Source organism: Porites lutea, chromosome 14 (genome assembly GCF_958299795.1).
Source record: "Porites lutea chromosome 14, jaPorLute2.1, whole genome shotgun sequence".
Lineage (NCBI taxonomy): Eukaryota > Metazoa > Cnidaria > Anthozoa > Scleractinia > Poritidae > Porites > Porites lutea.
The window spans coordinates 18,360,434-18,374,476 of record NC_133214.1 but is presented as its reverse complement, the minus strand read 5'-3'; the positions used below and the strand labels follow the sequence as shown (position 1 = coordinate 18,374,476).

The 14,043-nt window shown below is 40.7% G+C and overlaps 2 protein-coding genes across 2 annotated transcripts in view; both read right to left on the bottom strand.

Moving 5' to 3' along the window:
• The window catches only part of LOC140924013 (uncharacterized), a 33,452-nt gene extending 28,598 nt beyond the window's left edge, over window positions 1-4,854 (bottom strand). The window contains exon 1 of the mRNA XM_073374018.1: window positions 212-4,854. Coding sequence (XP_073230119.1) covers window positions 212-4,854 — 4,643 coding nt within the window. The remainder of the gene's footprint in view (window positions 1-211) is intronic.
• Window positions 4,855-8,547: 3,693 nt separating this feature from the next.
• The window catches only part of LOC140924012 (uncharacterized), a 44,307-nt gene continuing 38,811 nt past the window's right edge, over window positions 8,548-14,043 (bottom strand). The window contains exons 31-32 of the mRNA XM_073374017.1: window positions 12,822-14,043; window positions 8,548-9,637 (exon numbers count right to left, since the gene is read on the bottom strand). The exon at window positions 12,822-14,043 is cut by the window's right edge and continues 2,009 nt beyond it. Of these exons, the coding sequence (XP_073230118.1) occupies window positions 8,548-9,637; window positions 12,822-14,043 (2,312 nt within the window). The remainder of the gene's footprint in view (window positions 9,638-12,821) is intronic.

The following is a 14,043-nucleotide window of genomic DNA, read 5'->3' as shown; positions in this document are numbered from 1 at the left end:
TCGTCAACCACTGCATGAAATGGCTAGACCAAGTTTTTTTCCATATTCAAAATAAATAATACCACACCCACAACGCAATACCTAAACCACGATTTCCGTGTATAGCTCTAAGGCTAAAATCCAGCATCCTCAACAACCTAAACCAAAACGTGACAAAGTAACAACATAACTGAGTATATATTATACCCCTTTGCTAGAAAACTATCCTTACCTCGATGATAGACTGGACGATGTACTGCTTGACACACTCGAACTGATGGTGGACGATGTAGTCGTTGTGGGTGTGGACACACTAGAGCTCGACGAAGTCGAACTACTAAAACTGGATGATGTTGAAGTCGAACTGCTAACACTTGAATATGTTGAATAAACTGTTGTTGTTGGCGTGGAAACGCTCGAACTCGATGTGCTAGAAGATGTACTGCTCGACACAGTTGTGCTGACTGATGTGGATGAAGTTGTTGTAGTGGGAGTGGACACACTGGAACTTGATGAAGTTGAAGTAGAGCTACTCACACTGGAACTTGACGAACTTGAAGTAGAGCTACTCACACTGGAACTCGATGATGTTAACGTCGAACTGCTAACACTTGAATATGTTGAGTAAACTGTTGTTGTTGGCGTGGAAACACTTGTGCTCGATGTACTAGAAGATGTACTGCTTGAAATACTTGAGGTGACTGATGTAGATGAAGTTGTTGTAGTAGGTGTCGACACACTAGAACTTGATGAAGTTGAAGTAGAGCTACTGACACTGGAACTTGACGAAGTTGAAGTAGAGCTACTCACACTGGAACTCGATGATGTTGAAGTCGAACTGCTAACACTTGAGTATGTCGAGTAAACTGTTGTTGTTGGCGTGGAAACGCTCGTGCTCGATGTACTAGAAGATGTACTGCTTGAAATACTTGAGCTGACTGATGTAGATGAAGTCCTTGTAGTAGGTGTGGACACACTGGAACTTGATAAAGTTGAAGTAGAGCTACTCACACTGGAACTTGACGATGTTGAGGTAGAGCTACTGACACTGGAACTCAATGATGTTGAAGTCGAACTGCTAACACTTGAGTATGTCGAATAAACTGTTTTTGTTGGAGTGGAAACGCTCGTGCTCGATGTACTAGATGATGTACTACTTGAAATACTTGAGCTGACTGATGTGGATGAAGTTGTTGTAGTGGGTGTCGACACACTGGAACTTGATGAAGTTGAACTAGAGCTACTCACACTGGAACTTGACGAACCTGAAGTAGAGCTACTTACACTGGAACTTGACGAAGTTGAAGTAGAGCTACTCACACTGGAACTCGATGATGCTGAAGTCGAACTGCTAACACTTGAGTATGTGGAATAAACTGTTGTTGTTGGCGTGGAAACGCTTGTGCTCGATGTACTAGAAGATGTACTGCTTGAAATGCTTGAGCTGACTGATGTAGATGAAGTCGTTGTAGTAGGTGTCGACACACTTGATGAAGTTGAAGTAGAACTACTCACACTGGAACTTGACGATGTTGAGGTAGAGCTACTGACACTGGAACTCAATGATGTTGAAGTCGAACTGCTAACACTTGAGTATGTCGAATAAACTGTTGTTGTTGGAGTGGAAACGCTAATGCTCAATGTACTAGATGATGTACTACTTGAAATACTTGAGCTGACTGATGTGGATGAAGTTGTTGTAGTAGGTGTCGACACACTGGAACTTGATGAAGTTGAAGTAGAGCTACTCACACTGGAACTCGATGATGTTAACGTCGAACTGCTAACACTTGAATATGTCGAGTAAACTGTTGTTGTTGGCGTGGAAACGCTCGTGCTCGATGAACTAGATGATGTACTACTTGAAATACTTGAGCTGACTGATGTGGATGAAGTCGTTGTAGTGGGTGTGGACACACTGGAACTTGATGAAGTTGAAGTGGAGCTACTCACACTGGAACTTGACGAACTTGAAGTAGAGCTACTCACACTGGAACTCGATGATGTTGAAGTCGAACTGCTAACACTTGAATATGTCGAGTAAACTGTTGTTGTTGGCGTGGAAACGCTTGTGCTCGATGTACTAGAAGATGTACTGCTTGAAATGCTTGAGCTGACTGATGTAGATGAAGTTGTTGTAGTAGGTGTCGACACACTTGATGAAGTTGAAGTAGAACTACTCACACTGGAACTTGACGATGTTGAGGTAGAGCTACTGACACTGGAACTCAATGATGTTGAAGTCGAACTGCTAACACTTGAGTATGTCGAATAAACTGTTGTTGTTGGAGTGGAAACGCTAGTGCTCAATGTACTAGATGATGTACTACTTGAAATACTTGAGCTGACTGATGTGGATGAAGTTGTTGTAGTAGGTGTCGACACACTGGAACTTGATGAAGTTGAAGTAGAGCTACTCACACTGGAACTCGATGATGTTAACGTCGAACTGCTAACACTTGAATATGTCGAGTAAACTGTTGTTGTTGGCGTGGAAACGCTCGTGCTCGATGAACTAGATGATGTACTACTTGAAATACTTGAGCTGACTGATGTGGATGAAGTCGTTGTAGTGGGTGTGGACACACTGGAACTTGATGAAGTTGAAGTGGAGCTACTCACACTGGAACTTGACGAACTTGAAGTAGAGCTACTCACACTGGAACTCGATGATGTTGAAGTCGAACTGCTAACACTTGAATATGTCGAGTAAACTGTTGTTGTTGGCGTGGAAACGCTTGTGCTCGATGTACTAGAAGATGTACTGCTTGAAATGCTTGAGCTGACTGATGTAGATGAAGTTGTTGTAGTAGGTGTCGACACACTTGATGAAGTTGAAGTAGAACTACTCACACTGGAACTTGACGATGTTGAGGTAGAGCTACTGACACTGGAACTCAATGATGTTGAAGTCGAACTGCTAACACTTGAGTATGTCGAATAAACTGTTGTTGTTGGAGTGGAAACGCTAGTGCTCAATGTACTAGATGATGTACTACTTGAAATACTTGAGCTGACTGATGTGGATGAAGTTGTTGTAGTAGGTGTCGACACACTGGAACTTGATGAAGTTGAAGTAGAGCTACTCACACTGGAACTCGATGATGTTAACGTCGAACTGCTAACACTTGAATATGTCGAGTAAACTGTTGTTGTTGGCGTGGAAACGCTCGTGCTCGATGAACTAGATGATGTACTACTTGAAATACTTGAGCTGACTGATGTGGATGAAGTCGTTGTAGTGGGTGTGGACACACTGGAACTTGATGAAGTTGAAGTGGAGCTACTCACACTGGAACTTGACGAACTTGAAGTAGAGCTACTCACACTGGAACTCGATGATGTTGAAGTCGAACTGCTAACACTTGAATATGTCGAGTAAACTGTTGTTGTTGGCGTGGAAACGCTTGTGCTCGATGTACTAGAAGATGTACTGCTTGAAATGCTTGAGCTGACTGATGTAGATGAAGTTGTTGTAGTAGGTGTCGACACACTTGATGAAGTTGAAGTAGAACTACTCACACTGGAACTTGACGATGTTGAGGTAGAGCTACTGACACTGGAACTCAATGATGTTGAAGTCGAACTGCTAACACTTGAGTATGTCGAATAAACTGTTGTTGTTGGAGTGGAAACGCTAGTGCTCAATGTACTAGATGATGTACTACTTGAAATACTTGAGCTGACTGATGTGGATGAAGTTGTTGTAGTAGGTGTCGACACACTGGAACTTGATGAAGTTGAAGTAGAGCTACTCACACTGGAACTCGATGATGTTAACGTCGAACTGCTAACACTTGAATATGTCGAGTAAACTGTTGTTGTTGGCGTGGAAACGCTCGTGCTCGATGAACTAGATGATGTACTACTTGAAATACTTGAGCTGACTGATGTGGATGAAGTCGTTGTAGTGGGTGTGGACACACTGGAACTTGATGAAGTTGAAGTGGAGCTACTCACACTGGAACTTGACGAACTTGAAGTAGAGCTACTCACACTGGAACTCGATGATGTTGAAGTCGAACTGCTAACACTTGAATATGTCGAGTAAACTGTTGTTGTTGGCGTGGAAACGCTTGTGCTCGATGTACTAGAAGATGTACTGCTTGAAATGCTTGAGCTGACTGATGTAGATGAAGTTGTTGTAGTAGGTGTCGACACACTTGATGAAGTTGAAGTAGAACTACTCACACTGGAACTTGACGATGTTGAGGTAGAGCTACTGACACTGGAACTCAATGATGTTGAAGTCGAACTGCTAACACTTGAGTATGTCGAATAAACTGTTGTTGTTGGAGTGGAAACGCTAGTGCTCAATGTACTAGATGATGTACTACTTGAAATACTTGAGCTGACTGATGTGGATGAAGTTGTTGTAGTAGGTGTCGACACACTGGAACTTGATGAAGTTGAAGTAGAGCTACTCACACTGGAACTTGACGAACTTGAAGTAGAGCTACTCACACTGGAACTCGATGATGTTAACGTCGAACTGCTAACACTTGAATATGTCGAGTAAACTGTTGTTGTTGGCGTGGAAACGCTTGTGCTCGATGTACTAGAAGATGTACTGCTTGAAATACTTGAGCTGACTGATGTAGATGAAGTTGTTGTAGTAGGTGTCGACACACTGGTACTTGAGGAAGTTGAAGAAGAGCTACTTACGCTGGAACTCGATGATGTTGAAGTCGAACTGCTCACACTTGAATATGTCGAGTAAACTGTTGTAGTTGGCGTTGAGGCACTGGAACTTGTGGAAGTGGAAGTTGAGCTACTCACACTAGAGCTCGATGAAGTTGAAGTTGAGCTGCTCAGACTTGAGCTGAATGACATTGAATAAGAAAGCGGTAATCGCATGTTTGGAAATTTCCACATGTTAGTTACTCTTCAAAATCAGGGTCTTTACGATACGACAACGTCGACACCGGTGAAAACATCAATGGAAAACTTTTTGGGGGGCGATCATTCAAATACACCCTGTCCCTTTGGGACATACGGTTGGAGCTGAAGAGAGTTTACCGAGTGCGAGCTCGGATAGAAAAAGTAAATTTTATCACTTTTTGCAGAAAAACGTAAAATTTGGACATTTCACGTTGTTTGTGTGCTAGGACGGAAAAAATTTTACAGAAAAGCGTCATTCATTGGCAGGGTTGTTTTGATCAACAAACTAATGATTATTGCTTCTTTAACATTCCCGTGACCATCGCCGTTGTAGTTTCGTAAGGTTCCCTTTTTACACGGTATGGATCTTCGAAAAATAAAGTTAGCACATCCTAAGAAGTACTCTTGTCAACTTCAACTTCAACTTCAACTTTATTTAAATTTGAAAATATAGCAAAAGATACATTGGGACTGGCCTGCAGTTAGCGAGGCTATTCGAGGCAGGCCAGGCTACATAATTTACAACAAACTAGACAAATACAAAGAAATTAGGCGTTATATAAGTATATACATTTTATATTAAATAGATACGTTCTACTTAAATGCAAGGACAATAATTAAAGTGAAATTTTAAAAATAAAATAAAATGAAAATAAAGGACAAGAGAATTACTTTTTCATTTTCACGATGATCGTATCCACATCAATATAGGAGTCTTCAGTTTCAAGGAAATCGAGTAGCATTTCTTTTAGCGATCTTTTAAAAGCTTTTTTCGGTCTTTCTTTAAGAATTTGAGGTATCCCATTCCAAATTTTGACCCCAACACGCGAAAAAGCATTTCGTTTGACATTGAGTCGAGATTCTTTAGTATAAAAATGTTCAGAGGTTGATGCACGTGTGTTGTAAGTATGAACACTAGAAATTCGAGAGAAGAGTTTCGAAATATTAACCGGAGCAGTGTTTTTATTTACATCATACATAAGACTACAAACGGATTCATAATATAGAGACTGTAAAGGTAGAATTTTTGCATTGACAAAAAAAGGTATTGCGTGGTCATTTGTTTCAGCAAAATATATTAAACGCAGTGCGCGTTTTTGAAGGACAAGAATTTGGTCAAGGAAAGTTTTACACGCGTTGCCCCAAGAGATAAGACCATAAGTTAGATAAGGTGTAATAAGTGACTGATAAATATTTAAGAGGGTGCAAGTGGGAACAATATGTCTTAATCTCGCAATTAGCCCAATTGTTTTACTTATTTTATTTGCAACAGAGTGAATATGGGTCTTCCAAGATAGATTTTCATCAATTAACAGTCCAAGATATTTAATAAAGTTTTTGCGTTCAAGGGTAACCTTTTTATTGCTTTCATTGTCAAAGATATTGACCTGGGGATCATAGTTGAGTTTTTTTTGGTATGGACCAAAAATTACATAGTTTGACTTTTTAATATTCAGGGAAAGTTTGTTTGAAGTCAGCCAGTTATACAAGTTGTGTAATTCTGCATTTACTGTTAGTTCCAGTGTCTTTAGATCTTTATGAGCATAAAGAGCATTAGTGTCATCAGCAAAAAGGAAAAATTGGAGTTTGCTCGAACAATATTGGATGTCATTTATATAAAGCAAGAAGAGAAGTGGACCTGGGACAGAACCTTGGGGTACGCCGCAATTGATATTTAGTTTACTAGATATATGAGAGCCGATTTCAGTGCTTTGTGTGCGATTTGATAAATAAGAGGAAAACCATTGATTGACAATTCCACGGAAGCCATAATAATTTAGTTTATCAAGTAAAATAGTATGATTCACAGTGTCAAAGGCTTTTTTTAAGTCAATAAAAACACCACATGAAAAGAGTTTTTTGTCCATATTGGTTTGTATAGATTCTACCATATCAAGGATAGCATGTTGGGTTGAGTAAGCTTGACGAAAACCATATTGAGACGAATATAATAGGCTGTGCTTTTCAATAAAGTCTCTCATTCTGTCGTACATAACTTTTTCGAAGATTCTATTGAAATTTGATAATAATGAAATTGGCCTATAATTAGAAGTGTCGGTCTCGTCGTCAGCTTTGAAGATAGGTATAATTTTAGATATTTAAAGTTTTTGGGGGTAAGCCCCAAGAGAGACAGATGTATTGAGAATATCTGAAAGAACTGGAGATATGACTTCGCTTGAGTATTTAAGAAGTTGAGTAGGACAGGAGTATAAGCCATGCGATTTGCTGTTTGGTATAGATAAAATTTGAAATTGAATTTCGGATGGAGTTACAGGTCTGAAGAAAAACGAAACTTCTGGCGAACTGGAGTTTCTTAGGTAGTCTATGAAGGGACGCTCTGCCGGTGGTAGTTTGCTTGCTAAGATGTTGCCAACATTTGAAAAATGTTTATTTAAGATATTAGGTATACGCGAGGAATCATTAGTAAGTTTATTGTTGTTATCTGGGTCTTTTAATTTACTAACAGATTTACACTTTCTTTTGCAGCGATTTAATAATTCATTTATGCCTTGCCATGTCTTTTTCATATTACTTAAATTGTTATTAAAAAAGGCGCAGTAATAGTGTTTCTTACTCAGACGTATAAGACTGCAAATTTTATTTCGATAATATTTATACTTTTCCTGATCGCCAATTTGGTACAGTCTGTCACACTTGAACGAAAGGAAACATTTTACAGGCCAATGACTTTGATTGTGTTTAAGGGCACGATAAGCTTACGAGATTCACGCTTTTCATGAAATATCTTCTAGCCCTGATCCTCAGCTAAACGCAAGCACTTCTGTCAAACATAAAGGCATTTGGAAATGACAAATAATTGTGTCGTATATGAAAAACCTAAATTCCGCGTTGATTGCATTTCTGGACATGAGTGTTTGAGGATATGGTGTATGAATAAGCAAATTTACCGGCTGTTTGTATATGGTACAGCTAGTTAACAACAAAAACGTCTGCTACATCAACATGCACGGCTGTTACAAGAGAATCATTATACCAGTTTATTTCCCTTATGTGATTCCCGAGCCTTATTTATCAACACTGATTTACTGGTCAACATTCCCAGTCTAATCCCTTGGTTTCCAGCTCGGTCAACCTTGGACTCTACCGTGAGTTGTGCGTCTCCAACAGAGACTCCTCCACCATTTTCCAAACTTCGCGCTGACAACGAAGCAAGAGGCAAAGCCTGGGACTAGGCTGCCTTGTCCCCTTAGCTATCCCTTACGACTTCTTAAAAAGTTCCTATAAATGATTTTCATACATTCATTATTTCATTCTCATCCTTTTCATGTGTTTATAACGAACTAACTCAATGATATCTCGGTATCTCAGAGATCACGCGCTCGAATCCCATACAAGCCTGGCTTTTTTTCGGGTTTTCGTTTCGAAACCGCAAACTTTGTGTCTATACATGTGAGGGTCTTCCTTTATTTAAACAGGACGTTTCTGGAAAACAGCCAAGCCAACAAAACAACAAGTGGACTACACAAAAATAAAAACAAGTCAAGTAGAAAAAAAGGAACTCAAAAAGTTAACTATTACAATAACTTAAAATGAGCACCCGGAAAATCAACCCAGAGCACGCCAGGTCTATTAAATTAAAAACCTAACGAACACGGAGAGTATATAATCTCGTTTCCATTGTTCAATCAAAAATCTACAACTTCAGTTATAACTCGTGTTAAGTTCTTACCTTGAAACACTTGTTGTCGTTGGTGTGGATACACTTGAACTTGATGCGCTAGACGATGTACTACTTGACACACTTGTACTTAGACTGGTAGAAGAAGTGGTGGTAGTAGGCGTGGACACACTAGAGCTTGATGAAGTTGAAGTAGAACTACTCACACTAGAACTAGATGAGGTTGAAGTAGAGCTACTGAGACTGGAACTCGATGATGTTGAAGTTGAACTACTCACACTTGAATATGTCGAGTACACTGTTGTCGTTGGTGTTGAAACGCTTGAGCTTGAAGAACTAGAGGATGTACTGCTTGACACACTTGTGCTGACACTCGTGAATGAAGTTGTTGTAGTTGGTGTGGACACACTGGAACTTGAAGAAGTTGACGTTGAACTACTGACACTGGAACTTGACGAAGTTGAAGTCGAACTGCTCACACTTGAATATGTCGAGTAGACTGTTGTCGTTGGTGTGGAAACGCTTGAGCTTGAAGAGCTGGATGATGTACTGCTCGACACACTGCTGCTAACGCTCGTAGATGAAGTTGTTGTAGTAGGTGTGGACACACTGGAGCTTGACGAAGTTGACTTTGAACTACTGACACTCGAACTGCTCACACTGGAACTTGACGAAGTTGAAGTCGAACTGCTCACACTTGAATATGTCGAGTAGACTGTTGTCGTTGGTGTGGAAACGCTTGAGCTTGAAGAGCTGGATGATGTACTGCTCGACACACTGCTGCTAACGCTCGTAGATGAAGTTGTTGTAGTAGGTGTGGACACACTGGAGCTTGACGAAGTTGACGTTGAACTACTGACACTCGAACTGCTCACACTGGAACTTGACGAAGTTGAAGTCGAACTGCTCACACTTGAATATGTAGAATAGACTGTTGTAGTTGGTGTGGAAACACTTGAGCTTGAAGAGCTGGATGATGTACTACTTGACACACTGGTGCTGACACTCGTGGATGACGTTGTTGTTGTTGGTGTGGACACACTTGAACTCGACGTAGTTGAAGTTGAGCTACTCACACTAGAGCTGGATGATGTTGATGTTGAACTGCTCACAGTTGAACTAGACGAGCTTGTCGAACTATAAGTGGTGGAAGGTTTGTAAACAGTGGTTAGTTTGACTTCTGAATGGCTATGCCATATATTGAGACCTTTAGATTCGAGGACGAGGACGACGACAAGTACGAGATTTGGCTTGCAGTTTTTTCGGGTCTTCTCAAAATATCACTTCCCGGAAAGCTTCATTTTACCATTTTTCACCGGAAAAGTTAGCATTGTTATCTTTAGTGAAGGAGGTTACGCGCTCTCCCGAACGCAAAATGATAAAACATGTAACATTTGATATCTTGCTTTTGCCAGCACGACATTCTCGCTAAAACTCGTCGTAGAGTGACGACGGCTACCATGTTTCCCCGCCAAAATCACGCTGACTCACGCGCATGCAACACTTAGTATTGAGAAAATCTCGTACTCGTCTTAGAATCTAAAGGTCTCTATTAGCATGCGTTGCAGACACTATCTAACCTCGGCTAGTAATTTCTGTGAAGCAGGGCTAACTCCTCTTTCTGGGCCTCGACGGACTCAACAAATTACCAGAAATGCGTTTTGTATTTCCCTTCCACCCGACTGACATTAATTGAATTTTTTTTAGCAAGTCATTCATGGCGCCTACTCGAATCTTGGTACCAACCTGGGGCCCAGAACAAGGATTTTAGCGTTGGTTCGCACACGGACTTGACAAGAGGTTTAGTTTCGTCTGTGGCGCAGGGTAGCCATAAATAACATTTTATTTTATAGAAAGGATTTCTTTTGGTCTATGTAGCACGAAGCAGACACAGACCATTATGAGTTATTACGACTGAAGTGAAAAGGAAACTACACTTTCAGCATTACGTAACGACTACAAACTTCCTATGGGGATGTTTTTAGGTTGTCTATGTCGACGTTGGCTGGTGAAGATCATTTATTTGTGTCAAATTCTGGCCTTACAGATTCTGTGATTACGAGATCATGTAAATCCTTAATGCAAGCTAATCTTCGAATGGAGAATTGTTACTACAAAAAGTGATTATGCCTCCCTTAGCATTTCGATTGACAGTCTGTTGAAACGGCTTATTAGCTATGCAATTGGGTCATATTTCTTAGGGAGCTCATGAAACGAAGACGGCGACATCAACGAGAACAGCAAAAAAGCAATACGTTTAGATTGGCAAAACAACAACTCCGCACGTGCATCACGCTTTTTTGTATATTTCTTTGCTCCCAGTGCACGACTACGACGTGAAAATGCCTAATTACACCTTTTGGGGAGGACGTGAACACAAGACGACGACTTTCTTTTCTTTTCCTGAACTTTGATACAGTCTTTGAGAAATCAACTGCAGAAAAACATGCCAACATTTCACGAAATGAACGACATGGAATAAGAATCATGACGTTTGAAGCAGAGCGAGATATTCGCAACTGTCGCCTTTGTTGTTGCTTAAGATCCATAAAAAGTAATCCAGACAGCGACGGCGATGGCGACAGCAGCGAGACCGTCACTTAAAAAGTGAACTCGCGGTGTTTGAAACTGCATCAGTATAATTCCATCTGTTTAGCATGTCGGATAAAGTCATATTTTCCTTTAGTTTAATTCGTACAACACGTTCTCACGTTCAGAAAAAAATTGGTCGTCTTTTGTAGTTGTCCTCCACTAAACGTAAACTTCAGTAACCGTACGACGTAGTGGTCTAATGACAAAAGAGAAATTTACCAAAAAGTTTGATACATTTGCAGAGTTGCTGCTTTGCTTATAAGAGCTTTTAGTTTTTCGCTGCTTTCGCATAAATAAACAAGGCTAGTAACCTGGTCGATGAACTTAATCTCGAGGTTCGTAACGGCGGTTTCAAGCTTGGCGGCGTCCTACTCGATGTTCCAACAGTGTATTCTGTCCCTGTAGTCCTCGTCACAGTAGATGGGTACACAGTGGCTGTGCTCTTCTGAGAAACGGATTTATATGGAGTGGAAGTCGTCGAAGAGGATGGCGAGCTTGATGTAGAAGTGGAACTGAGGAAGAGTATAATTAATTTAGTCGGTTAAACGCCATTATTAGTTTCTACCAGAATGCAAGGTAACTTAAACAAAGAAAGACAGCAATCAAATGTAAGCAAAAAGGCACGATAACAAAAATAACACTTAGATGGTTAAAGGAAGCCACAAAAAAGTCATCAGAGCAAGTACACGTTTACAGTTTGTTTCTTTTTACTAGACATCCGTTGAAAAATAAGTTACGTGATAAAAATAAAGTAACAGGCAAGTGTATAATGAGAATAAATTTTGCCTGAAAAGATGGGGATATCCATTCAAGCCAATTTGTGTTTATAAAAAACAAAACAATTTTCAAGAAAACACGTGATACTTGACTCTTCTTAACATACACCTCGAGTTGTCACTCGTCTCTCGTTGACGTTAACGTTTTTTATTAACATATTGTGTGCAAAGGCGTTGTCAGCCACAAATGGTCGCAGTTGGAATAATGGACGTAGTTGGTGTTCCGTCGCCTTTGCGAATTGCCTCCCACGCAGACGTTCGTTTGGGTCATCCGGCAGTTCTCCCTGACGAACCTCGTTCGAGGAACAGGAACGCGTAACGAACCCCTAAGAATGTCTAAGTAGGAGGCTACTTTGCAAATTGCTAAAGTACTAACTAGGTAATTTAAAACAACATAACACAGCACTTAAAGTCTCTTAAACAAAACTAACCAAAAATTGAAAGTAATAGAACGCATCACCCATGTTCTACCCTCGGATCAACTGGCAAACGACCAATCTAATCGTGACATACTTGAGCAACTGAGACAAGAAAAAGAGACTTTGCACCATTTCAGTAATCTTTAAAAGGAAACTTTGTATGAGCTTGACCGGGAAGGTAAAATAAATAACCGTAAAAACTATAATTCACGAGGACGTTCTCATTCAAGAACTCAATATGCTTGACGTATGCATATTACATTGTTTACAAACAGCGTAGGAAAAATAGAAAGTGAGAATATACGAAAACGAAAGTGCCTAAACGAGAACCAGAGAGAAAGCACCAAAATATAACTACTGCAGAGTATCACAGTATACCTCTAACATAAAAATCGCAGTGTTTGCCATTTAAAAAAACTCAGTACAGTTAATTTCCATAATCTGATAACCACATTCAGACTTAGACTGAATAATTCAATTCTGAGCGTAAATCTACGATTTACAACTTCAGCTACTAGCATACTGCGTTCATACCTTAAAGTACTAAAACTGCTCACACTTGAATACGTCGAGTACACCGTAGTCGTTGGTGTGGACACACTCGAACTAGACGAGCTGGATGATGTACTGCTTGACACAGTTGAGCTGACGCTCGTAGAAGATGAAGTTGTTGTGGTGGGTGTTGAAACACTGGAACTCGACGAAGTCGACGTGGAACTACTTACACTAGAACTTGACGAAGAAGTAGTCGAACTACTCGCACTTGAGTATGTCGAGAACACTGTTGTCGTTGGTGTTGATACACTCGAACTAGACGAGCTGGATGACGTACTGCTTGACACACTTGAGCTGACGCTCGTAGAAGATGAAGTTGTTGTAGTTGGCGTCGACACACTAGAACTTGATGATGTTGAAGTAGAGCTACTGACACTGGTACTCGACGAAGTTGAGGTTGAACTACTCACACTAGAACTGGATGACGTGGAAGTTGAACTGCTCGCACTTGAATATGTCGAGTAAACAGTTGTGGTTGGTGTGGACACACTGGAACTTGATGAGCTTGATGACGTACTGCTTGACACACTTGAGCTAACGCTCGTAGAAGATGAAGTTGTTGTAGTTGGCGTCGACACACTAGAACTTGATGATGTTGAAGTAGAGCTACTGACACTGGTACTCGACGAAGTAGAGGTTGAACTACTCACACTAGAACTGGATGAAGTCAAAGTTGAACTGCTCGCACTTGAATATGTCGAGTAAATCGTTGTGGTTGGCGTGGACACACTGGAACTTGATGAGCTTGATGACGTACTGCTTGACACACTTGAGCTGACGCTCGTAGAAGATGAAGTTGTTGTAGTTGGCGTCGACACACTAGAACTTGATGATGTTGAAGTAGAGCTACTGACACTGGTACTCGACGAAGTTGAGGTTGAACTACTCACACTAGAACTGGATGAAGTGGAGGTTGAACTGCTCGCACTTGAATACGTCGAGTAAACCGTCGTGGTTGGCGTGGACACACTGGAACTTGATGAGCTTGATGATGTACTGCTTGACACAGTTGAGCTGACGCTCGTAGAAGATGAAGTTGTTGTGGTGGGTGTTGAAACACTGAAGCTGGACGAAGTCGACGTGGAACTACTTACACTAGAACTTGACGAAGAAGTAGTCGAACTACTCGCACTTGAGTATGTCGAGAACACTGTTGTCGTTGGTGTTGATACACTCGAACTGGACGAGCTGGATGACGTAC